This window comes from Gracilinanus agilis, chromosome 3, assembly GCF_016433145.1.
Source record: "Gracilinanus agilis isolate LMUSP501 chromosome 3, AgileGrace, whole genome shotgun sequence".
Lineage (NCBI taxonomy): Eukaryota > Metazoa > Chordata > Mammalia > Didelphimorphia > Didelphidae > Gracilinanus > Gracilinanus agilis.
Genome location: NC_058132.1, coordinates 254,079,716 through 254,107,092, shown reverse-complemented (window position 1 = coordinate 254,107,092; position 27,377 = coordinate 254,079,716). Strand labels below are relative to the sequence as shown.

General features: G+C 34.2%; 1 protein-coding gene across 1 annotated transcript in view; it reads right to left on the bottom strand.

The window, feature by feature from the left end:
* The window catches only part of LRP2 (LDL receptor related protein 2), a 255,109-nt gene that overhangs the window by 41,677 nt on the left and 186,055 nt on the right, over positions 1–27,377 (bottom strand). Inside the window, exons 49-62 of the mRNA XM_044669095.1 lie at positions 25,920–26,436; positions 21,799–21,951; positions 21,072–21,242; positions 18,423–18,646; positions 16,557–16,734; positions 15,538–15,734; positions 14,224–14,469; positions 12,370–12,498; positions 11,321–11,440; positions 9,158–9,274; positions 8,175–8,291; positions 6,690–6,827; positions 4,017–4,139; positions 418–546 (exon numbers count right to left, since the gene is read on the bottom strand). Coding sequence (XP_044525030.1) covers positions 418–546; positions 4,017–4,139; positions 6,690–6,827; positions 8,175–8,291; positions 9,158–9,274; positions 11,321–11,440; positions 12,370–12,498; positions 14,224–14,469; positions 15,538–15,734; positions 16,557–16,734; positions 18,423–18,646; positions 21,072–21,242; positions 21,799–21,951; positions 25,920–26,436 — 2,559 coding nt within the window. The remainder of the gene's footprint in view (positions 1–417; positions 547–4,016; positions 4,140–6,689; positions 6,828–8,174; positions 8,292–9,157; positions 9,275–11,320; positions 11,441–12,369; positions 12,499–14,223; positions 14,470–15,537; positions 15,735–16,556; positions 16,735–18,422; positions 18,647–21,071; positions 21,243–21,798; positions 21,952–25,919; positions 26,437–27,377) is intronic.

Sequence of the window (27,377 nt, the reverse complement as noted above, 5' to 3'; positions counted from 1 at the left end):
TCCATGTACATTTATATATATATATATGTATATATATATATATATATATGATTTGACAAATATATATATTTCTCAAATCATGCTTTTTCTAGTGTGGAGTGGAAAAGGGAGAGACGGAGACAACCTCAAAACTTTAACAAAAATATTAAGTACATTTTTTTAATATTTTAAAGAAAATTTAGCAGTAAAATTAAAAGAGAAAGGCAGGATAATAACTCAATGGAGTAGAAGGGTAAAAAGGAAAGTTTATGGTTTGAGCATGAGAGCAAGAGAGAGAAATTAAAAGATACATGAGAAAGAGGAAGCAATGACCAGAACAAAGTCCTAGAGAAAGAAGGAAAGGAGCAAAATCAAGAGTGCAAGGAGATAACATCATTATTACAAATGAATAATAATGTTATCATAAGTTTGACTTACTGCAGCCTGTCTCATCAAAATGGTTCCCACAATCATCGAAGTTATCACACACATAACTCAAAGGAATACAGTGTCCATTGCCACACTTGAATTCATCTTCCTCACAAGGTCTAGTGGTCGAGTTCATACCTACATTTTAAAAAAAAAAAGGTTCAAAGTCAAGATTCCTTCTTGGAAATTAGTTGTTGTTTTGTTTTTGTTTTTGTTTTTTTTTGGGGGGGGGGTGTTGCCCAGGATTCCATTCTTGAGTGTCCACTCTGACCTGATCCACATCTAAATTCATAGATGCAATGTGTTCAGTTTCAGAGAAGGGGGATTCAGTTCACAGTGGAAGAGGGAGGGCAGAATCCTGTTTTAACATTTTTCACTTTCCATAACCTACTATCCACATAAACTGTCTCTGAAGTAAACATCTTTTAACTATAGCTTCACCTCCATCAAAACAGGTCTATCTACACATACCCTTAATACGGCCAAATAATTCATGATCATACAATTCCCAAGTAGGACGCAATCATAGAATCTGAGATCTAGAGTCAGAAAGGAACCTGAAGTCCAACTGCCTCATTTTATAGGTTATAAACCTAAAGAACCAGGGAGATTAAGTGATTTGTCCAAGGTTATAACAAAGGTTATATGATATTCGTGGCGATCCAAGACACAGCACATTAAGAGAATCCATTTTCTAGATAACCGTAAAAGATACTTTTATAGAAGAAAATAATAAGAGAATAGGAGAAATTAAACATTCATAACTTGCTCATATTCCTTCTTTTGACTATCTGTGCATTCTTTGGTGTAGCTGATCCATTCATTGACACTCCTCTCTGTTTTAGTGCATTACTTATGAGTTTCTAGGGCCAAAAATAACCATCATCTGGTAGAATTCTTCCATGAGTCTCTCCTAAATTAGGCTACCTTGGTCTTCCGGTGATAATATAGACCCATACATCATTTTTTTTCCACTTGATAGTTTCTTTCAGGGTCCTTGCTCTCTATTGGTTTAGCCTTTGAAAACCAAAGTCCACCTCCATGACATTGAAGTAAGATTTTAATGGAGGTTCTTCATATAGATCAGATTTAACAGGTAAATGAGCAACTATGTGCTTAATTTAAAAGGATTAGGAAGATCTTCCAGATGGAAAAAATAACACTTTTCCTAGTTCCATTTCAGATAAAATTCAATAGTATTCAATTTTTACTCCCATGCAACCCTAAACTATAATTTTCCTCTTATGGAAAATGAATTTTCACTTTTTAAAAATATATTCAGATAAGAAATACTGTAGTGTTGCTCTTTAAGGTACCAAGAGAAATCTGTGTGATTAATCATCTAAAACAGATCGTAATTAACAACCCTACATCAAATCATGACTAATTTCATCGCTGATGAGCAATACATCATTCATTTATGAAATGTGAACCACCATTTGATACTTATCCTGATTTTCTCAAGAGAAAGAAAATAATTTTTATCAACTTTTTTCCATTTAATAAAGCAAAAATTTTGCCAAAACTATGCTTTGTGTGATGGCAGTCAGCAATAATTGGACAATGGTGTTTGAGCATCAGAATTCACTGTGGCAGTGCTGCAACATACATCAGGCAGTTATCTCCATACACATATAATATTCATATGTGCATATATATATATATGTACGGATATAATCTGTCATTCATTTACTTATCCAAGGTATAGAGCTAATGTTAGGAATAAAAAGATGAAAAGAAACAGTTCCTAAACACAAGGAGCTTACATTCCATGTGAGGAAAACAACATAGAACAGAGATATATCAATATAAATTACATACAGAGTTCTTTCAGAGGTTAAGAAGAATACTAACAACTGAGAATGTCAGAAAAAAGCTGGTGTAAGATGAGTCTGGAAGGAAGCTTGGGGTGCTAATCTAATCAACAGAGGTGATAAAGAAGTGTATTCCAGTCACAGAGGACAATCTGGGCCATTTGTAATTTGGGCTTCTGTTTGAACAACTCAGAAACCCCTAACACACATTAATATTGGCCATTACAATATGTAGATAAACCAAGTCGTTAGTTTTTCTTTCTTTTCTCTATTTTGTCTTTTTGCGCAATCCTATATTGTATTAGCATCTCAACCAGAAAAACAATTTAAAAAAGAAAGAAAAAAAATAAAACATATTCCTACTTGTGAAAGATGCATTCTGGGACCTTGCAATCAATTCATCTTGTCAAATTGTTTGGATACTTACCTATTTTTCTTGGAACTACACAAAACCCCTATGTTTCCCTTATGTTTCTTCTCATTAATTATTAGTGTGTTCAGTTGTGTTGTATGGTTTTCAAAATAATTTATGCAAGCATATTTAGCTCAAACAGTTCTTTGAAAAGGAAGTACATACCTATATCTAGACAGATTGCAGATTTAGAGTTAGAAAGATCACCAGAGCCCCTCTAGTCTAGCCTCCTACTTTAGGGGACATGCAGTCTAGAGAAATTAAATTACTTGCTCAAGATCACATAGTGACAAAGAAGGATTTGAATCCAGGTTGTCTGATGCCAAAAAAAAATACTTTTTCTACTGTAGCACACAATAAATTTCAGAATGATATTTAGAGATTGTCTCTGTAGATAATTTCTCCTACTGCCATTAGTTACTCTTAATTCTACCCAAAATTAGTTACTTTTATTTTTCTTTTTTATGTCTTGAAGATGCTCTTTCTCTCCAAAAACTGTATGAAAGTGGTAAAAAGACTAGTTTCCTAAGCCTGATATTAAAGCCTCAAATATATACTATCTGTGTGACCCTGGACAAGTCACTTGACTTTGGTTTACTTCAGTTTCCTCAGTTTCCCCTGAAAATGGGGATATATAATATAATAATGTACATACAAATATATTATATATGTAGTTTATATAGGTTATACATATAATAATGTGATATAATATGACATAACATGGCATGACATGACATAATAGAATAGAATAGAAAGATATATAATAGCACTTATCTCACAGGGTTATTTTGAGAATCAAATGAAATATCTGTAAAAAAACACTTAGCACAGTGCTTGATTCAGAGTAGCAGTTCATTATTATTGTTGCTGCTAGTTTTATTATTATTAATTTTATTAGACCTCTAACAGTCTGGCTTCCCCCTACCTTTTTCCGTCTTAATTCATACTGTTCTCCCCTTCAAAAACTGTATGTTTGAGCCCAACTGACCTAATGGAGGTCACCTAGATGCCACATCCTATCTCTCACTTCCTGGCTTTCACATAAGCTCTTTCCATGCCTGAAATGCACTCTCTGCCCTTCAGAATTCTTACTTCCTCCTTCAAGGTTCAGTTCAGGTGCCATCGCCACTGTGAAGGCTTCCCTGCTTTGCCTCATTTGTCAGGACCCTCTTCTTCCTCTGTTTTTATTATATTTCTTTTATTCAATGAGCTATCCCTCAGGTAGAATGTAAACTCTTTGTGGGGGTTGCTTGTTTTCTAGTCTCTGTAAACCCAACAGGTAAGCACAGGGCATTCACTAAATCTTTGATCAAGTGAACTGAGTTCCTGAAAGCAAAATTCCTTTTAAAAAGGATCAATTTGGGGAATAAGCATCCACTTACAGTGTTCTGGCTTCTCATCACTTCCATCCCCACAGTCATCCTCCTGATTGCACAGCTCATGGCTATAAATGCAACGATTATTTTCGCATCGAAACCGGAAGGGTGGATTACAGGGATTGTCCACTAAAAATAAAGAAAGCAAGATTAAACTTTGAATATATGTTAGGAGAAATGAAGTCACTTGTAGAGTGACTTCATTATTCTCATTTTAAAATAAGCTGAAAGATTTTCCTTCTAAATCTGTTTGTAATTGTGACCAATATCACCATCACAACCCTCACACATAACTTCATTAGACTAGAAGCTTCTTGAGGGCAGGAACTATTTTTTTTGTCTTTGTTCTTATCCCTAACACTTAGCACAGTGCTTATCACATAGTAGTAGGTGCTTAAAAAATGCCATTTGGCTGACCTACTAAATGATTTAGAGCCCAATTTAGAGGTCATCTAGTCCAACACACTTATTTGCAGATGAAGAAAAAGAGATTTGCCCAAAGTCACTAATGAATCAGCTAGTAAATAAAAAAGTATTGCTTTGGATTCCCTCTGTGATTACACATGTCATCCTTATCCATTCCTGTCACTCAGTAACATATTTGCCTTTGAAATTTTCTCTAGCTGCTCATGTATGTGCATCTTATCTTCCCTCCTAGAGTATAAACACCTCAAGAGGAAAGACCACGTCCTCAACTGATTTTGTGTCCACCCTAGCCTATAATGATGGGCATGGTAGAGAAGGAGAGAAGGAGATCATGAAGACTCTGAGTCTAATCCTGCCTCTCATGACTGCCTGATATAGGACCATAGGCAAGTCTTTTCATCTCTCAGTGCCTAGTAAGTAGGCACTGATGAAAGAAGTTTCAACAATGGAAATTCCACCAACAGATCCAACCTCTTGCCAACCCAGATTAATCCCCAATACAAAACCTAAACACATACACACACGTACACATGTGTGCAACTTAATAAGATCTTGCTGAGTGAAGTAGATCAAATTGTACTTTGCTTTCAATTACATGGCATGAGTTATTTACCTTTCAAGAATTACATACTTTAAAATGCTTTAAAAATATGTGAGATTATTAATGAGTTTCTTTGGGAAAAGGTTGAGAGAACTATATGGAAAATGCTAGCTATATGCAATGTTCATAAAAAGCTTTATTGAAATTTAATTGAAAATTAATTATTTTTATCCAAAATTTAAAAGAAAATTCTAGCCCTATTTGTGAATGAAGCTATAATCAATTGATTAATTAATAGGCATTTACTGAGTGACACACTCTGCACTCAGCACTGGAGAGACAAATAAAATAAATGAAAAAATAGGGGATTTATGAACAAATCTCTATAAAATAACTATATAACTATAGCTATAAAAGAACCTAGATTTACTTAAGATTCAAAGTTTTATTTTTATAGCTGTGTTCTCAATTCCCTACCTCATTTACAGTTGCAGACTACTAAGATATTTGCTTAGAATTTAACAAGTAAGGAAATTATCAGGAATGAAAGTATGGGATCCCTATAAAAATATACCTGAAATAAGTTAAAATAACTTCACGGTGTGAAGGAAAATAGCCACAAGTCATAATGGCTCAATAATACTTTAAATGGTAACTTTGAAATGGTAACTAAGGAGAAGAGGGAGAGGCTTGGAAGTAGAGATGGTAAATTCTTTTTTTAAAAAAACTCTTACCTTCTGTTTTAGAATTGATACTAAATATAAGTTACAAAACAGAAGAGCAGTAAGTTAAGTGACTTTGCCCAGAGTCAAACAGCAAGTGTCTGAGACCAGATTTGAATCTAGGACCTCCTATCTTCAGACCTGGACCACCTAATTGCCCAAAGATGGTAAATTCTTATAGAGAAAAAGCTGGAAGGTTTTCTTCCTGCAGAGTGAACTTCTACCCACTGTAGAAGTAAATCTCCCTTTGATTTTGTGATAATCCAGTGTCTTTAATTATTTCAAAGGGAGCTATAAAAAGCTTAAAACATAACTCATTTTAATTCCCTTTTATTTCAAAAAGCAAATATATGTCATACAGAACACAAAGAATGGTAAAAAAAAAAAAAGTCACAAGTCCACAAAGGTGTGAAATCGCTACCTCAAGAGAAAAGGTACCAGGTAAAGACCATCCTTGTTCCTATCACTCCAGGGTCCAAATACAAAATCCTCAGGCATTCATGATCCTTTCATAACCTATTACCCTCCTACCACCCATTTTCTTACACATTACACACCTTCTTTCACATATTCTTTGATTTCAGACATTGGCCTCCTTGCTGTTATTCAAATAAGACACTTCATCTCCCAACTCTTAACATTTCCATTAATTGTTCCCCAAGCCTGGAATGCTCTCCCTCCTCATGTCCATCTTCTAGTTTACCTGGTTTCCTTCAAATTGCAACTAAAATACCAACTAAAAACCTCTTTCAAGAGGTAAAACTAATCCCTTTTCATTCTGGTGTCTTCCCTTTGTTGGTTATTTCCTACTTTTTCTTTATATATCTTGTTTGTACATAGTTGTTTGCATATTGTCTCCCCATTAGACTAGGAGCTCCTAGAGACAGGGATTTCTCTGTACCCTCTCCCACCCCACCCCCAAGAACATGTTTAATGAATGACTCAATGACCCAAGGTGGGAGATACATTCATTCCATTATCTGCCCTTACAGCACAGGTGAAGCTCCTCATCTGAACTGTCTCCACAGTCATCATCACCATCGCACTTCCAGAGAGGCTGAATACACACATGGTTCTTACACTCAAACATGGTAGCTGAGCAGTAGGTGCCATTAGGATAACGGGTGGCTAGTGTGGAAAAAAAGAGACACAGCTCAGTTATTGGAAAGATTAGTGACTGGGGACAGGAGAAAGGCAATTTTTATATCTTATAAATGCTCTATTCGAATACAACTTCTGTTTTTCCTTTCACTGACCTAACACTAAATACCAACTGATTTCCTGCTTACCAAAATTCCCTTAACACAACAACTGGAAATCTTTAGTATACAAAAGCTAATGAACTTATCCCTTTTGGAGAGACATCAAAATATAGCCAGGTTGTGTGTGGCCTCCAATTTGCAACAGAATGAAATAGCATCTTTAGAGATATATCTGAAAATGTGTCTATTTCTATACACAAGTTCTACCCAGGTAGAACAGAAATGGCTATAACAATAACTAATTCTCATCACTATTAAAAGCAGATCTGTATATGATTTTATATTATTTCTATTAAGAGATTATTTATTCTAAAGAACTATTTGACATGAGTGTTCATTAAGTAATTAATGAGAGTGAATAGAGTCATAATTATTAATGATTGTGTCATAATTTTTTTTCATTGTTTTTCTATTCACATGGGGAATCTGGACCCTTTATCCTCCATGAATTCAGTATGTTTCACACCTCATCAAAGTTCTTTTACATTCTTTTTTATAATTATTACAATTATGTATGTGTATTTTTATATGATACATATTTCTACTATAAATATCTATTCACAGCAATTGACTTCATCATAGCAATAATAATGATAACAATAATAATAAAGGCATTTGAATAAAGCTTTACAAAAATGATTATATTATTAATTACATTTTTTCCTAATTTTATGTAGCTGATTTTATTCTCACAACAACCCTGGGAGACAGGTGTGACAATTATCCTTATTTTAGAGATGAGGAAACTAAGGCACATAGAAGTAAAGTAACTTGACCAGGGTTGTATAACTAGTAAGTATCTAAGGCTAAATTGAGACACAAACTTTCCTGACTTCTTTCTGAAGTCTAGCACTCTGTCCAAAAAAAAAAAAAAGACATTGGATCTACTATACTTCTATTAAAATTGAATAATTCAGTCACACATGCAGGGTAGTAATTGATACTCTTCTCACAATTTCATTATCATAGACACAATCACTACTGCCATTTGAAAGGATTTTATCAATATTCTCTTTTTGTTAGAGTGTATATAAACAATACTGGCTAAGACATCAGATAAAACTAAATCTATCAATAGACTAAATCAGACCCCCATGATAATTGTTAGTTTACCTATGAATGCTGAATAAAAAACAAGGGCATTTTGTTCCTCATAATGGGTTTACTTAAACACTCCTTCATATATGTTTTCAATACAAATAACTAGACTTACGGCAGCTGGCTTCATCTGAGAAATCGAGACAGTCAGCGCTTCCATCACATTTGAATCGTTCAGGCACACAGTGCCCACTAGTGCACTGGAAATATCCAGGATGGCAGGTCCTCAATTCTAGACAATGAAAATTTACGAAAATACTCTCATCATTCATACTCAGCTAATAATAGATCCAACTAATCCTCATCATTTGGGATCATACGTTAAGAACTAAAAAGGACCACAGAGTAATTCAGTCCCCTCATCTGATTGATGCAGAAATGTAAGCACAGAGAAGCTGATGTTGAAAGTCACAACAGATAGTTGTAAGCAGAACAGGAATTTTTTTTAAATCCTCGGAATCCCAACATGGTATATTTCCCACTATACAACATATTGGTCCAAACCCATTCCCTTTCAAGATATAGATATGGAAGTACTGCCCTCGTACACATATGGTGAAATGCTTCCTTCAGTTACACCTGTGCCATACTATATAGCATCCATGTCTTAAGCCTTTTCTCATACAATTACTCATAGACTTAATTTGCCATCTTTTTGATGTAATTATTGGTCTTCTCCAAATACACTCCAAGGTGGATTATCAAAGAACTACATAAAGAATCAAAGCATTTTGATTCCTGTTCTAGTCAAGTCTTTGGGTTAATAACCTCCATTTGTACTTTCTTGAGAACCACATTCAGGCATATGAAATAGGTAGGACAATCACTATTTTAACTTTCGTGTGATTTCCAAGAGTTCTATTCTCAATTTTCCATTTAAAACTTAAATTAAAACTAGACTGCTAAACTATAAGAATAAAGCTGACAGAGAAAAAATAAGTCACCACTTAAATAAAAATAGTTCTTCTTAGTGGTACATTATTCAATTCCTTCAAAGAAATAAATATAGCTATTGATATAAATGTAAATGTAGCTACAGATATCAAAACAAAGATAATGATAGAAATAGAGATAGAAATAGATATATGTTATAGGTACCACAGTCTCGTTCATCCGAATTATCTTCACAGTCATTGTCATGGTCACATATCCATCTGGAAGGAATGCAACGTTGATTGTTACAACGGAATTCACTTTCTGAACACTCCCGAGGAGCTTAAAAAGAAAATAAGGAAATAATTGGTAAATGAAATCTCATTTCTGAAAAGCACATCAAAGATAACATCATTGCAAAAGTGTAAATGGGGGCTCTAAACTGAGATTACTGGAATGAGATGGTCTTGGATGCAAATTCTTTTGAAGTAAATCATTACATGTCCAACCTATAAAAAGAAAGTATTCTACATCAACTTTAAGTTCACTGCAACAATTGTCCTTGGGTTATCATTTAGGACTTCATGATATACTAAAACAAGAGATTTATCTGACTCTTGGGAAAATAAAGGTTAACTTTTCTCAGATAATCAGGAACACAATGCAACTAGTTTAAGAGACAATATACATCCAATATTTATGATGAATGTCTGATATCAAAGATACTTATGGAACTAACAAATCTATACATATATTTAGATAAATACATGCTATTTTGAGTGTGGCTCAAAATATAATGGCTCTAAAACATGAATTAATATCAATACAAAATATAAATTTAAAATGTTCTAAATCATTATTGATTAGAGAAATGCACATCAAAACAACTCTGAAATATGATCTCACATCAAACTGGTGAAAATTATAAGATAACAAATGTTGGTGGTGAAATAGGAAAATGGGGGGCACTAATTCATTGTTGATGAAACTACGAACTGATCCAACCATTTTGGAAAGCAATCTGAATTATACTCAAATAATTATAAAACTATGTATACCTTTTGACCCAGTAATATCACTCTTGGACTTATTTCCTAATGTGATCAAGGAAAAAGGGAAAGAAATTTTATATTCTAAAATATTTATAGCACCTTTCTTTGTGGTAGTGAAGAACTGGAAATTGAGGGAATGCTCAACAATTAGGAAATGGATAAACAAGTTGTGGCATATAATTGTCCTGGTATGCTACTGTACCATAAGAAATGACAAACAAATTAATTTTGGAAAAAGATGGAAAGACCTACATGAAATGATGAAGAACAAAACAACCAGAAGCAAGAGAACATTACAGAAAACAATAGAAGTATTCTTTGAAGAATGACTTGTTTATGTCAGCCTCCAGAGAAAGAAATGATGAATAGAAATAAGTAAGACACTGTTTTATATAAACATATATTTTTTTCTCTAATGCAAGGAAGAGAGAGGAGGGAATCAACTCAGTATCTTAATATTTTAAATATTACAAATAAATTTTTAAAAATTTAAATACATGATAATGACTATAAAATATTAGTAATGACCATATATGAAATAAAACCACATATTTTACATATGGATGAGTAGGATATCTATATAGACATATATGTAAATATATAGATATATATATAATAGGATCTAGCACCAAGTTTCATCACTAACTCCTTTTAGAGATGGCATTAGCTCAAGGTAATCCCCTCATTCTCTCTCTCACTGCAAATAATTGTAAGAACATTGCTTTCAGTGATTGCATATGTGGTATTGTTTAGTTCTCTTCTCATTATTGCATTTCTTTCTGATGGAACTGAAAACTCATAACCATAATGATGATGATGATGATGCATTGTCATTTCTTTTTGATGAGCTGAATTAAATTTTGCATACCAGCAAACCTAATTTTTTATTTGAGATAGCTCACTTTAGTGCTTTATGCATCTGTGATTTTGTCTATAAATATTTCATCCAACTATGCCAAATATAAATCCTCCATGCCTTAGAAGATAACTTTCCAGAGTTACTGTGACTGAAAAAATTCATCTAATAGCCACCTTTTTGGTGATGAGTTCCAGCTTTTTCCAGTTAATTTGGCTGGCCTTTAGACAACAGAAACCTACCGCTAGACCTACACTCAAGAATCTTCCATCCAGAACTTGCAGTCTCCTGGTACAACTTCCTAAAACCCAAACCATCACATTATGGAGAAGAGTCAGAGTGATTTCAATGGAAGAATGGCTCACAATTAAAAATAAAAATAATATCCTATGAACTAATGCAAAAAAGTGAGATGACAAAGATGAATTAAGAAGCTTGAATCTCAGTATAGGAGACAGTATGGAAGCACTAAAAACTCACTGCAGTTCTGTTCATCAGATCCATCCCCGCAGTCATCAAAGGCATCACATTTCCATCGTAATGGAATACAGTGGTGATTGTTGCAACGGAAATCTCCCAATGGATTGCAAGTCATTTCCTCTGAAAGCCACAGGCATTGCAAAAGTTTTAAAAAGCCATCAGGAAAGGGGGGAAAAATAAATGCTAGTTTACTGTAGAACAGAAGTATAATTATACTGCAATTCAATTCTTAAAGATCTATAAGGAAAGGGATTCTAATATTCCAGTGTCTTAAAATACTCCTTCCATGTCATCCTTTTTTTAAACTAATATAGAATTTCCTTGTTTCTGAAAATTAAACCCATTTCTTCTCACAACACTGCTGGAAAATGAACAGTTTTCTAGATACTACTCTTTACCAAAGATAGGACAACAAGTCTCCTTCATTGATCATTTATCCATCATCATATTGCCATTAGCCAAAATTTATTGTTATTGCTCACCTTTTCTCTAGCTTCTCTATCAACCCAGACCAAAACATAAATGCCTTTGAAGTCTAGAAAAAATGTCTTCCCTCCTCCCCATTCAGATTTCCTTAATATTTCTGTAGTTCTCTTCTAGATCCCTATAAAATTTTCTCTGTAGTGCACATATACACAGCACTTGAAGAAGATCATAAATTAAATCAGAAAGACTTTCAGATTATGAAAAGCCCAAATGACTAAATACATCATTATGGAAATGATCCTTTTTTAGGAGCCTGATATAAGGAAAAATAGGAAGCTGTTCCTACAGACAAGGGTTTCACATTTGGAAAAGATCTGTACAGGTTCCTATATTTGATGCTACATTGTTTTTCCTCATCCAGGACTTTACATATGGTAAGATCTGCATGGAATGTAACACCTGTGGTACTTTTCTGGTGCAAGTTAGGAAGATGTGTATAACAGAGGGGGGTAAGAAATGGGAAAAGGAAAAGGATAGAAGATATTCACTCAGTTGCCATGAGAGAGGGGTAGGGAAACAACACCTATCTCTTTCCACTCTCAATTCCTGATCCCAAGTCATACCACAGCCTTGCTCGTCACTGTTGTCCCGGCAGTCATCATAGCCATTGCACACTGCCCAATGCGGGATGCAGCGATAATTTGTTTTACAGCTGAAATCTGTGTGGTTGTTGCAACGATAGTCAGGTCCCACTGAAATGGATGGTATTCTTGGTTAGAACAAATAGCTCAGTCACATCTGAAGTTAATTAGCTCTACTCTACATCTCAGACACATTTACCGATTCTCAATAAATATTGAGAGAGGAGAAAGACAAATTGGAACTAAATATAACAGTAAATAAATTAATATATAAATAAATAAATAAAAATTGAGGAATAGCAATAGTAATACTGTAACCCTTTATCATTTTGAAAGAATTTTACATGCATTATTTCATCTCCCAAAACTTGCATGAAATAGGAAAAATAGTATATTCCATTTTGAAGTTGAGGAAACAGAGGTTCAGGGAGAAGTTGTTTTTTACCCAAGGAGACACAATAAGCAATAAAGCAAGAACTTGAACCAAAATCTTTTTGCTTGATGTCCAGGGGGTCTTTCCACTATATTATATTGTTGTAGTACTAGTAACATCACTCTAGCAACAAAATATTTTTAATTAAATAACATCAGAGGCCACTATATTCAACCTCTTCATTTTACAGATGAATAAACTGAGGCCCAGGGAGGTTAAGCAACTTGCCCAAGATCACCCCATCAGTGAATAGATTTCTAGATACTAGTCTATACCAAAGGCAGAAGTGAGATGTGAACCCAAGATTGACTCCAAAGCCAGTGATCTTCCCATTATACCTTGCTGTCAGCCCAGTCTCTTCCACAATAAGTTGCCAGTTTCAAATTCTTTCACTTTCACTTATAGCAATAATCTTTAGTTCTTGCTTTTTTTTCATCAAATCCTAAATTGATTAATCTTCACTAATGTGCTTAATTACCCTAGGAAAAATCTGGTTTCAAGGTACTAAGCACCTGAGAAACCGGGCATGTATGCCTGAGTGTTGGCATCCCTTTACAGTTTAGTCTAAGAATCCGAAATAGGAGCTAGAATAAAACATGAAGATAATGATTGATGAGAAATGAGAGTAATGAGAACAGCAGCACCTGAGGTTTCAGGAAAGCTGCCAGTTCCTAATGCCATCAGTGTCTCATATCTTCTCATGGCCAGATCTGAGTGGTTCATGCTATAGCTAAAATGAACCGTAAGCCTTTTACTGAATATACAATATATAATAACATGATGATGATGATATAATATTTAAGTAGCATTTTAAGGCTTACAAGTGCTTTACAAACAATATCTCATTTGTGGTTGTTGAAGTCTTAAAAAAACTGTCTTTCCTCCTCCCCACTCAGCTATCATTATTTCTGCAATCCTCTTCTAGATCCCTGGAAAACTCTCTCTAGATTACAATACTTGAACACAGTAGTCTTTAGGAAATTGTAAATTAAATCAGATAGACATTCAGAACATGAGAAGCCCAATTGACCAAATACATCGTTAAGGAAATGTTTTTCTTAACACCTAAAACCCTCTTTTAGGGTCTGAAATAAGAGAAAGGGGGATAACTCTTCATAATACTATTAATGTTAATATCATTAATATTAACTCTTGTTTTATATTATATGTGTTATATATATTTATATGTATAAATAAAAATAATATTAATATATAATATTAATGTCAATATCATTAATATTAACTCTTGTTTTATTGAAAAAGAAACAAGGGTTCAGAGGTTACGTGATTTGCCCAAGAACACACTAGAAGTTGTCAGAGACAAGTTTTGAACTCATACCCTTGCCACTGACCCCATGCTGCCTTACTTGCAGAGTCACAGAGATTGGTGGATTGGCACTTACTACATTCGTGGATAGGTTCATCTGAGTGATCACCACAATCATTGTCCACATCACATTTCCAGGACTGAGGAATGCAGCGGCCATTGTCACACTTAAACTGTCCCGGCAAGCAGGTCCTGCTGGCACAGTGAGCACTGTCTTCATCAGAGTTATCACCACAGTCATCCTCTGTATCACACTGCCAAGCTTCAGGGATGCAGCGTTTGTTTGCACACTGCCACTGATGGACCTCACACTGGTGGTTCACTGAAAAGATCAGATATTCAGGGAAATGCCTTACATCTAGTCAGAGATCATATTTCTTGTCTGCTCTGGAAATTTCTTTAAGACAGGGATGGTGCCTTTCTTCATCTAGGCTCCATCAAAGAACTCCTACAGTCCTCATTGTCTGGACCACTTATTTGGAGCTTAGCACTTGTGACTTCATAGTTCTCAAACATTATTCCAGCTGATTGCAAGCTACAATGGGTCTTAACAAACCTGCCAAAGAACTGTGTCAGTCGCTCAAAATATACCCTTGCAAAATTTTTGGAGGGTTGTTAACAAGAGGGTTGGAAACTGGGTAGTGAAGTTTTTGGACACATTAATCAATAAGTTGATGAAAATTTATTAAGCACCTAGTATGTGCTAGGATTGGCTAGGTGGTAGGAAAAGAGAGACATGAATAAAAGAGCACTTGTGCTCAAACTTGGAGTCCACAAAAATAAAATATGGAAGACTTGAGCTCTATATCACTGGAATACTAATAGCTAGCATTTACACAGTGCTTTAAAATTTACAGGATGCTTTATAAATATTATCTCATTTTATTCCCATAACAAGGCTAGGAGATGGGCATTATAATCATACTTTTTTCTTTTCTTTTTTTAACAAATGAGGGAACTGAGGCAGGTAGAAGTTAGGCAGATTTGGTCATGGGTCACAGAGCTATTAATGGTCTGAAGGCAGATTTGAACTCAGTTTCTCCTAATTATTATATCTATTATACTGCTCATTATACCACCTAGCTGTCTTAAGTAAAATTATGAATGCTTCAACTATGGATACATTGTTAGTTGTCTTTTCACAGTATAGAACCAGGAATAAAGATCTGATTAGTCTATTTTCCTGGCTCTAAAATGGGAACCACAATACATAAAATTTGTCTTATAGAATATACAGGCTTTCTAAAGCACCCTATAAAATATAGGGGGAAGTCAGAGACTATGTCTTCTTCCAGTTCTTGGAATTAATTCTTGGTTGGTGATACATGTCATTATCAAAAACAACCAGCTTTAATAATGAATGATCATGGGATAAGATGATGCAATATACCACAAAGAACATGCTCCTCATCTGATCCATCAGGACAATCCCTTACGGCATTACATAGGAAATGTGGATTAGTGCAATTCCCATCACTGCATTGGAACTGTCCAATTTGACAGTATCGCTGTGGACAAGTTGATGGCTCGTCTGAACCATCCCTGCAGTCTCTCTGTCCATCACATTTCCACGAGATCGGGATACACCTACCAAGAAGAGATACCATTTATATATCAAGTAGCATTTCTCCGCTTTCATCACAAAACACCGGAAGCTTATGAATATTATGAAAGTGAAGGCTTACCATTAAATGTCAAGGAGTATTAGTCCTCTCGTAATTACATTTAGACCTTGAAGTTAATGAACTAAGCCTAAGTTACTAAGGGTACATTAAAAGAGATAATATATTTATCAAGTGAATGAGATAGACCCCAAAGGATTGTTGCCAAGAATCAAATACATGATGATAATATGGTCCAGAAACTAAAACAATACCTTTGGCCCACCAGGAGGTGTTCTGAGTTATTTTATGAATTTGTTCTAATCTAGTCACACTTTCTAACTTGTTCCTTTTAATGACCAATGACATAGGGACTCTTTCATATTAGGAGCAAATCATGTAGTCATGAAACATAATAATGCTAATCAATCTATACTGGAAATGAAACCAAAATCATGGCTTCATTAGTATAGTGCCCAAAATAGCAGAGTTAACAAGTTCATTGAAAATAATCTACCACCAAACAAAGAAAAAGTTAAGAAACTTCTGATCAGCAAATGCTTATCTTTATTTTTGTGGTAGTATTTTTGACTGATGCAGAAAACAGAGCTCATTTAAAAAAAAACCATTTGGACTCAAAATTCCTAAAATGAACTCTCTAAAATTGGTAACTCACAGAAAACAATGAGACAGTCTAAGTTATAAAGAGAATGACCATAAATTTAATTAATCATAGGTCCCTAAAATGAGAGGTCACAAAATATAAAGAGGGAAATGTTGGGAGGTAAATAAGAAAAGGATGATCTACCTTTCACTGTCTGCACACAAGAACTGGGTGCTGGAGCACATGGGCAAGCAATGTGTTACACTGCCAAGTTGGAGAGTCTGGAAGTTGTCTGGACACTCACAGGTAAAGCCCTGTCCACCTGCTTTGATGAGGCAGAGATGAGAACAGCCACCGTTGTTGGTACCACAGGGATTATTTACTAAGAGAAGGAAAACAAATTTTTCTTATTGATAAAGTGTGATTCTCAAGATTATTTGATTGCCAAACATAACAGACTTCTCTACTAGCAGCAATGCAAGGATCCAGAGCAAGGCTGAGGGACTTATGAGAAAGAAAACTAGCCACATTCAGAGGAAGAACTGTGGGAGGAGAAACACAAACAATTGCTTGAATACATGGGCTGATGGGGATATTATTGGGGATGTAGACACTAAACAATAACTCTAGTGCAACTATCAATAATATGGAATTACATCTTGATCAATGATATATGTAAAACCCAGTGGAATTGTGCATCGGTTAAGAGAGGTTAGGGGACCTGGGGGAGAGGGAAAGAGCATGAAATATGTAACTATGGGAAAATATTCAAAATAAAAATTTAAAAAAGATTATTTGATTGCCCTAACTGCAATGAAAACCTTACCTTTTAATATCTTCTCTCACAGAATGAGAAAACTCACTTTCACAGTTATTCTGCCTTGCCAACAATTCATAGCTAGGCTAACTACAGAATTATTTAAGCAACAAGTGGCAAATTAAATCCATCCCTGTGCTATTGAGCAAAATGAAGTCTATTTTTCTAACTAGAAAAGATATTAAGACCCAGCAGACAAATCATGGACATCGGTTCATATCCATGTGCTCAGAAGTCAAATGAAATCAGACTAGATCTAATAAAAATTAAGCATTCATAAACTGAATACATTTTTCCTTTCCATTTCTATAAAATGTTAGTGGAGTTTTCTTAGGAATTTGTATTTCATGAAGAAATCGAAGTCTGTGACTTTAAGGCAAACACTATATTTTCTCATTCTAGATAATAATAGCCTAAGAGAAAGTTTTTGATTCAGGACACTGATAAACGGAGGCAGAGCCTCTCCTCATTTTCTAAGCTGGTGAGACTGTAAGTGGGTCTGCACATGTTTGTGAAACTCTGGAGAAGACTGTTGGAAAGTCATCTAATGAATATTCATTTCAGAAATCCTGTGAGTATGGTCACACACATGGCTTCAATTGGACAATGTGTACCTTTTTTCTAAATCTTAAATTCATCACCAGAACCATTCAATGCAATGCCATTTTTACATTTCACAAGGATGAAAAGAGCATTAGCATATAAAAGCACTTCCACCAAGAAGGTATATAAAATCCTATCCATCCACAAAATGTACTATTCACCTCCACTGGATTCCAAAAGTCCAACAAAGTGACTTACAAAGCAGCAGCAAGGATGTATATTAAGCAAACACTGGGGAGAAAAAAATTCCCTGAACTTCACGTTTCTAAGACAATGGAATAAGGTGCCCATTTCATTAGTCTGCCTTAAACTCCTGCAAAAGTAATCACACAGCTCCTTATCCAAATAGGAAATTTTTGCTGATTATAACAACAGAATCTCCTTCTCTAGAGAGTTATTATAAATAGGCTTCTCTTTATGAATAAGTTAAGACTTGGGAGTTTTTAGATGAGATTTTGTCTACAAAGGAAATAGACCCAATGACCTCCATAGATTCCCAGACCAACAATTCTCTGATATTGAAGATGAATATTGTCTTGTAGAATACCTGCAAAATGAATAAAGCCACTAAGATAAAGACTTTATGTTTATGAGACCAACATAAGATCCATGGACTCAGAAGCACACAAAGGCAATAACTATCTGCTCACCAATAGGCTGTCGGTATGGGTGATATACATGGATATCAAATGGTCTGTGGGTTGTGTTCACCAGAACTATTCTGCCAGACCCATTGTATTTGTTCCCCTTTTCAACTGTCCTTGTGTTCCAATCAGTCCAAAATATAGTATCTTCAAAGATTGTAATAGCAAAGGGATGAGGCAAAGTCCCATCCAACACTGTGTGCCGATGTCGTCCCTCCAAATCAGAGAATCTAAGGCAATAGAAAAAACGTACTATGATAAATGTCACCTGGGGAAGAATAATTTACTTTTATAAGATAACTAAAAGTTTAGCCCCAAATAGTTGCTTTTTTAAAAAACTAACTAAACTCAAAATGATATTCTGTCTGACTAGACAGTTAAAAAGTTAAAGAAATCACAATTTTAAAATGGGAGTAAATTACATCTTTAGAAGCACCAAAAGTTTAAATGATAGCCAATGTCTAATCATAAAGAAATTTTCATTTTCATGCCTGATAGAGAGTATAGAGAGCTGGCCTTAAAATTAGGAAGCTTTGAGGTCAAGTTTTACTTTTGATATATAGTGGTTACACATAACCATTGGGTGAAGCACTTAACATCTCAATGTTCTAGGTACCTCTCTAAGATTATAAGGCATGGAGAAGGTGATGATATGCACTGAAAGAGGGAGTTTCCTCATCTGGGAGTTTTTAGTACCCCCAAATTCCCAAAATCACAGCTCTAACCCTTATCCCATTTTCCCTAACTTAGCACTCAAAAGGCACTATATTCAAACAGAAGGAAAACAATTCATAGTGTAGAAACAAAGTCAAATACTGTCTTCTTAAATGCTTTATTACCCTAAGTATAAACATTTCACAGGAAAAATTAATTCCTCGAACCACTAAAACTTGAGGTAAATAAAAATGCATGAGTTAAGTTACACTTTAAGGTTCTAATCTTTACATATATAAAATAGAGCAATTCAGTATTTTTGCATATGTAAATAGTACTTTATAATATTTGTTCTATTAATCTCTAAAGAAACTCCGGCATCACAAATACCAAATTCAAGATTAGAAACTGAAATGTAAACTAGTTCTATAATTTGTTTCGGATGATATAACATGTCCACATCAAGGCTCTTGGTCCTTCTCTCTGCCAACATGGGCAGATGGTTTCCCTTTTGGTATGACTGGCAAAATGGGAATAATAATACTTGCACTACTGACCTTATAGTATGGTTCTGAAAAGCTCTGGAAACCTAAGATGGGTATATAAATCTAAGATGTTATTAGTATTACTGTAGTGCCTAGAAGGGTCAGTTAGGTACCCCACCAGAAAATCCCAAAAGGGATCATGAAGAATTCTATACAACTGAAAAAAAAACAAATAATAAAAATTGTATTTATCAATGAGAAAAGGTCCTCCTTTCCATTTTTCTTTTGTTTTCTCCAATACAGAATAATGTTGCACAAAGATTATAACAATAATAATTATATTCCTTTAGTACTTTTTTAAAAAAACACCTACTTTCTTAACATCAATGCTAAGTATTGGTTCCAAGGCAGAATTAAGGGCTAGGCAATTGAGCTTAAGTGACTTTTCCAGGTTCACACAGCTAGCAAGTGGTCTGAGGTCAGATTTGAACAAAGACTTTCCCATCTCCAGACATGACCCTCTATCTACTGAGCCACCTAGCTGCCCTAATTCTTTTAGAACTATAAGATTTACAAAGCATGTGTATCACAAAAAATCTTTAACTAGAATTATCTTCACTTTTCAAATAAAAAACTGAGGTACCAAATGATTATCTTTATTTTTGTTATTAATAGCAACATCAATAGGATATGTTTCCTGGATGATGAAAATTTTTGACTGATCTATTGTGAAGATCATCCACCAAGGATGACAAGAGTTGCAGTTCACACTGGAAGTAGGATGAAACCATTGGTCCTTGAGATAAAGATCATAAAATAGAATCAAAACACTCCAAGATGAAAGATAACTTAGGAGTCATTGGATCACAGATTCAAATGATGACAGATTTATCATCCGATAAACGGATGACATTTAAAATTGATAGGGGGAAAGCTAAGGTAGCCCAGTGGATAGAGCACAAGCCCTGTGTTCAAATTTGACTTAGATACTTTCTAGCCGTGTGACTCCAGACAAGTCAGTTAATCTCAATTACTTAGCCCTTACCACTCTTCTGCCTTGAAAGTGGTATTTAATATCTATTATAAGCCAGAAAATAAGGAGTTTTTTAATTAAATTGCAAGAAATTTCTAAGTTCTAATCTAATCTAATCTAACACATTCATGTTACGGATGATATATTTAAGGCCAAGCTAAATATTCAAAAAAAAATTTCCCTTAGAACAATTCTATAAGGTGGATCATATAATTATTACTAATCCCTATCTGATAGGTGAGGAAACTGAAATCCAGAGAGGAAATGTCAGATTATATATACTGACAGAGCAGACCTCATAGAACTTTGTATAGAGTGTATTACTGAGAGATATCAGTATAAAAACACTATCATTATGAACGTTGTTACACATTAACCACCTAACTGTAAATAAAGGATTAGTAAACTGTGAAATCAAAGTTCGACCCCTGATATTTGGTATGAAAAGTTACCCAGTTCCTTTATTCTTCTCTATGTACGTACTCAATGTAGCTCAGGTGGGCATCTGACCAGTACAACTTGTCATTGGTGTAATCAATGGTGATCCCATTGGGCCATGCTAACTTGGTAGAGACAATCACAGTCTTATTGGTTCCATCCATGCCCACTCTCCCGATGTATGGTTGATCTGCCCAGTCTGTCCAGTAAACCTGTCTATTTAAGCAAACATCTTTGATCACTTTTTGAATAGAAAATCTTGATTGCAAAGACTAATGGCTTCCTCATGTTCTGTTCCAGAGAATATATTTTTAAATATAGATTTTTTTAATTTTTAAATTTAAATTTAAATAATTTTGTAAATATAGACTAAATATATTTTTAAATATAGAGTTTTTATAAAAGCCTCTGAAAGAAAGGGAGACAATTAAATATGGTTAATTTAGAACATATCAAAAAGATAAGAAGGACCAATATGTGTATTTCAGGAATCCTGTCATTATAAATCTATTAATTAAGTACTTGGGCGCCATACCTCTATGTTAAGTCAACACTTGACTAGAGAAGTACAAAGGTAACTTATCACAAAGAAAATAAAAATATCACCAAATAGTGTCTCAGATGCATAGACAAGAAAGTAAAAATCTAACTCCCAGTTCCCACCACTCTATTTACCACGAAGGGAAAACTCACTAAAGATAGTGCTGGAACAGTCTCTGCAAAGACATATGAAAGAAAGCAAAACACTATTATTAAAGAAAGGAGGCTGTACCCATATTTTGGATGAAGGACAATCCCTCTTGGATTCTGAAAGCAGAAGGTGTTGTTGGAGTCCATACAGTGTTCAGCTAGTCTTCGGCGGAATCGGCCATCCAGATTGGCAACAGAGAGACAATTAAGGTAGGCATCTAGCCAGTACAGCTTTCTAAAATGAACAAATGGAAAATTTTCAAAGGACTATTTTATTCATGCTTCCCTCACAATTTTCAGCACAAATCAACAAAAAGTAAAGTTTGGAACCACACATCCAGCTATTAGGAGTAGCAACCAGAGGAAGGAAAGAAGTAAAATGTGAGGAATTAGTCCTCAAATTAAAATGATTTTGAATCCATGAGGTTGTGTTGTAAGAACTATATAGAGATAAGTGTAAGAGTAGAGTTGAAACCAGTCCCTCTTGTGCTTTGACTAGGTAAATATATTTTTGATTGAATTAATAATCAGAACTGACTGTGAACAGGGCCTGTACACATCTTTGAATCAATCAAAGCTATTGGTATGAGAAACTGAGTAATGCCCTAAACAATTTGTATAAAAGGGAGAAACCGTCTCTGAATAGGAAAAAGTAGAAATTCTGAGAAAGCTTTCCCCTTTTAATATCAGTTTCTCAGAAAATTGCCTAGTCTTTAATATAATGGCTTTAATCAATTCAAGAAGACATGATTTCAATTCCACCTTTAAATAAATAAAAAATTCTGGGGCTATTTTTCACATAAATAATCTAAAATCAATTTCTTGTTTTCTCATGTCCTTAGTATGCTGGCACCTAAAATAGAAAGGATTTTCTGGAAAATTAATTGCTATATCAGTGAAAATATCTACTTGGAAAACTCTGAAAGGCAAGAAGAAAAAAGGATGTTCCTTCAAGTCACAAAATATTGGCCCCATCAGATTAAGGAATCATGACCCAAACAAAACTAAATTCTCATTGTGTTTCATTTTAGGGATAATAAAACTAAGAAGATTGATATACCCCATGGAAGTGCCCTCTTAAGACCTTACCTGAAGATTTTAGTTACAATTCCATTCCTGTCAATGTCATATAGATGTTTATTTGTTTGCTATTGGACTAAACACTGCAATTTCTTTATAAATCTAACCAAACACTAAAAGATTTTTATTATCAGATAACTCTTCTTAAATGGAATTATTCTTAGGTCTTCCATATGTACAACATGAAAATAAAATGTATACCTTATTTCTGGTTGTGCTGATATAATATCACACTCTAAGAGGACTTAGAAAATGTGGCAGATGGTCCATATCAATATTTGTTCAATTAGGTGAAACATTAGATATACATAAATTTGTAAGAGTCTGGGAAATTAATCCAGAAGATCATATTTTGGGGATTAAAAAGTAATCATTTAATTCGACCCTCTCATTTTTGAGACGAGGAACTTGAGGTCCATAGAAAAATGACATTTGCCCAAAGTAACAGAGATAATAAATAAAAAACCTGGCATTTGATCCTTCAAATTCAACGTTTTCTTCACTATACCATGTTGTTCTCCCTACTCAACTAAAACTTGTTATGAATAAAGTAAGTCATATCTACAATCCTTTTATATGCCAACTAATTTCCACTGGTCCATAGGCAGAGAGACTCATCTTAACTCTAATGTCTCCCAAATTCATCCCATAAGTCATGAAACAGTATTCAGAGACCAATGCAAATCCCTTCCCCCTTCCAAAAAACTGGAGATAAATTAGTTTATATCATACTGAATGGGCTAATAATATTACATTGTATATGAAAAACAGGATATTACTATTGTATCAAGATTGGAAATCTGGAAACAAGATTTCTGTGCCAACAACGGGCAAGTCAATTTGTATTGAAAAAAAATCTCTTGTTTTCAAAGTCAACCAATTTGGATGAGAACCAAGAAATTTCAACTGCCAGTTTAATTGGGTTCTATTCTCTTCCTTTTGATCAAAGAGAAGATTGTCTAAATGAACTACCTCTTCGGTATGGAAGAAAATGTGGCTGTCAATCTCCTGCACAGAATTCTTTGCTCTAGCAAAGTGAATGCCTAAATGGAGATAATGACTGACAGCAATATGGGATCTCATTATTCCATTTACTATAAGAGAGTCAAAGAAAATCCATAATTTCTCAGAGCCAGTGTAGTTCACAAAGACATTGTGCCTTTATCAAGTTCCACATATAGAAAGCTAACGAGTCATTGAAGCCTAAGAATCCTGAGCAACATGGTGTGATGAAAAGAACAGCAGACTATGAAGAAAGCTGGGTTTCCATCTTGATCTGCTATCAATCAATTATATCTCTTAAAAATTATATCTCTTAAAAATTATAAATCTCTTTTATATCTCCAAATCACTTTATCTCTCTCAGTCTCAGTTTCCTCATCTAAAAAATTAGAAGACTTAATTGGATAAGGTCAGTTTCCAGATATTCGAAATTCTGTGATTCTGTATCTTCCTGGTAGAATATTTCAAAGCTCAGCAGCTACAGGGATAGGGAAGATATGGCCAGGATTATGCTCCTATTTCCACCCTGTTCTTTCTCAAATTATAGTACTTTCACATGCCTTTGCCTAAAGGAAGAACAAACTCAATACCTTTACTTTCAGAGACTTATTAATAGCTAAAATGTTTTTATCTTAAAGAAAGTTTTCCTCCAAGTATAATGATGGTTAAACATTTCTCTTCCTCATTGAAATTAACCAAAGGAGTCATACAAAAACATGCCCTCACTTAAAATTGCTTTAACTACATCATTTTACAATAATTTAGTATGTTATTAGTACATTATATATTATAAACAAATCCTACCATAAAGTCACAAGACCAATATTGTAATAAATTGTTCATTTAAATATTCTTCCTTTAGAACTAACTGCTCAAATTACATTGCTTTGCCAAATATTTTATTGATGCATCAATTAATCATATCAGTGTATGCCTATGTACCATCTAGAGAGTAGAACAGAGTAAAAATTCTAATATAGAACTTAAATATCATGAAGAATCTTGAAAAAATAAGAATCATATAAAAGAGATACAGATCAAATATAGTAAGACTATAGCATCTAAGACTAAGTCAGAACTTTGGAGGATATTCTATAGTTTCAGCAGGGTGTTATAGACCACCATCCTAGCTCCAAAGAAGGTACAAAAGATTTCCCTTTTCTCATTTTATGCCCAATTAAATCTGTTAAATTGGGGGAATTGCTATCACCATCATTACTAATTCTTCATTATTGAGAAGATTCAGAGAGGATTACTTTCTTTTCTCATACTACTAGCCCCTATCCCCTCTTCAATCTGCCCATACCCCCAAAATATGATGGAGCCTTATTTTTTCTTTTAATTAAATAGGTTATTGGACTTGAGAATTGTGATATCCTAAATATTTGAGCCAAGAAATTGGTGACATTAAGGAATATATCAAAGAAAAAAGCAAAATTAACTGTATTCATATTATAAAAAATAGGAAGAGATCAATTTTGATATAAGATATGATATAAGACAGTATAAAACAGAAAACTAAAAATAATCCAAATACCCAGAATTAGAGGAATGGCTGAAAAAAAATGAACTATCAATGTAAAAGAAAGCTATCTAGTCATTAAAACGACTGTGAGGAATACAAAGAAATAATGATTATTCTTAAAAGAATGACACAAAAATATAGTTGTGTGTGTGTCTGTAATCATCAGAATTACGAGATTGAAAATGTTGATGCTAAATTTATATTGTTACTTGAATTTTAATTGCAAATTTAATTTAAAATAAATATGTTATCACATAATTCAAATTCTGCCTTTGACATTCACTGGCTATGACCCTGAGTAAGTCACTTAACCTCTATCTGCCTTGGTTTTCTCATCTATAAAACCAGGATAATAACAACATCTATTTTATAGGGTTGTTGCGAGAATCAAATAAAATAGTACATGCAAGGCTCTTTATATAACTTAAAGATTTATATAAATGCTAGTTATTATAATTACCATTATCATGCTACTAAACTTCTTTTCTTGATAAATTTCTACATTTGCAATAGAAGTTTTATTTTTTTTTAATTCATCAGGGATGGAAACTTTGAATATTGCCTTCCTATTTTAGGAACATTATAAATACTCTTACCTGGCAACCCAATCAACAGCCAAACCTTCCCCAGCAGGCAGATTGTGGTTTATGATTGTCTCTTTGTTTGTCCCATTCAGGAACATTCTCTCAATGACTTGCCTTTCTAAATCAATCCAATATAATCTCTTTTCTATCCGATCAAAATCCAATGCCACTGCCAGGCCCAATCCTTGTAAAATTAGGGAGTACGACTGACCATCAGCAGTCAAATTTCTCAGATAGTAGCGGTTGCTTAAAATGAGGTAGGGTGAAATGTTACTGTTTTGCCGGCATCTCTTTCCATCTGGTTCCCGGATGTAGCCTCGGGCACACTTACAGATGTAGGACCCAGCTGTGTTCTCACACATCTGGCTACAGACAGATGGAGTTTCATTGCATTCATCAACATCATCACAGGTCTTCTTGTCAGACATGAGTTTATATCCAGGGAGACACGTACAGAAAAAACTGGTCCGGGTGTCTGTACAGTTGTGGTCACAACCACTAATCGAAGGGTCATTGCATTCATTAATGCCTACAAGAGAGAAAGATATAAATTATTCACATACCTGAAATAGTCAAAAAATGACTCATATACATCAGAAAAATGAACATTCCTGTTTGAATAGAGGTCAGTTGTCAATAATCCATACTTATGGTAACAGTAGCAATGGGCATGAATTTGCACTCCTAAAAGTTGCAAAAATCATTAAAAACAACAAAACTCAATTCTGCCAGGATTTGGGAGGAACAGGTATACTTATTTACTGATGTTAGGACTACAAACATAACATATTTTTGGAGACCAGTCTGGTAGTACACAGTAAAAGTTCCAAAAACAGTCATGTCTTTTGACTTGATAATTCTATTGTCAGGAATATACCCTGAAAGTGTTATGGACGTATTTCATAGCTGCTTTATCATTTCAAAAAGGGGGAAAACCTATAAATAACCTAAATGTGCAAAAATTGAGGAATCGCTAAAAACATTATGTTATATTAATGTAATGGAACAGTATAACATTTTTAAAGGGAGAAAAGAGGGATATAACTAAACTTAAAAAAAACTTTTATGAAAACGGAAAGTGGAAAAAAGCAGAACCAAAAAAAAAAAATGGAGTATGACCATATAAGAGCCAGAGTGAAGGAGAATGAATGGATTAATCAATGCAGATGAAGATTAAGCAGGAATAATTGAAAAATTATTATGAAACTTTTATGCATTGAAATTAAATTATTAAAATGTGCTTACTAAAACCAGTTGGTTGGTTGTCAGGATACTCAGTTAAAACTGTTATAAAACTATTATGTCTCAAGAAGATAAAAATTACACAGATTTATGAAAGACAAAGATAATCCAAAACTTCCATTAGTCAATATTTTCAACTTGTTCTCCAATCTAATCATTCATCAGATGACTGACAAGTAATCAAATTCATTGACTAACTAGAGTTTCGCCTGTTTTCCCTGCCTATCT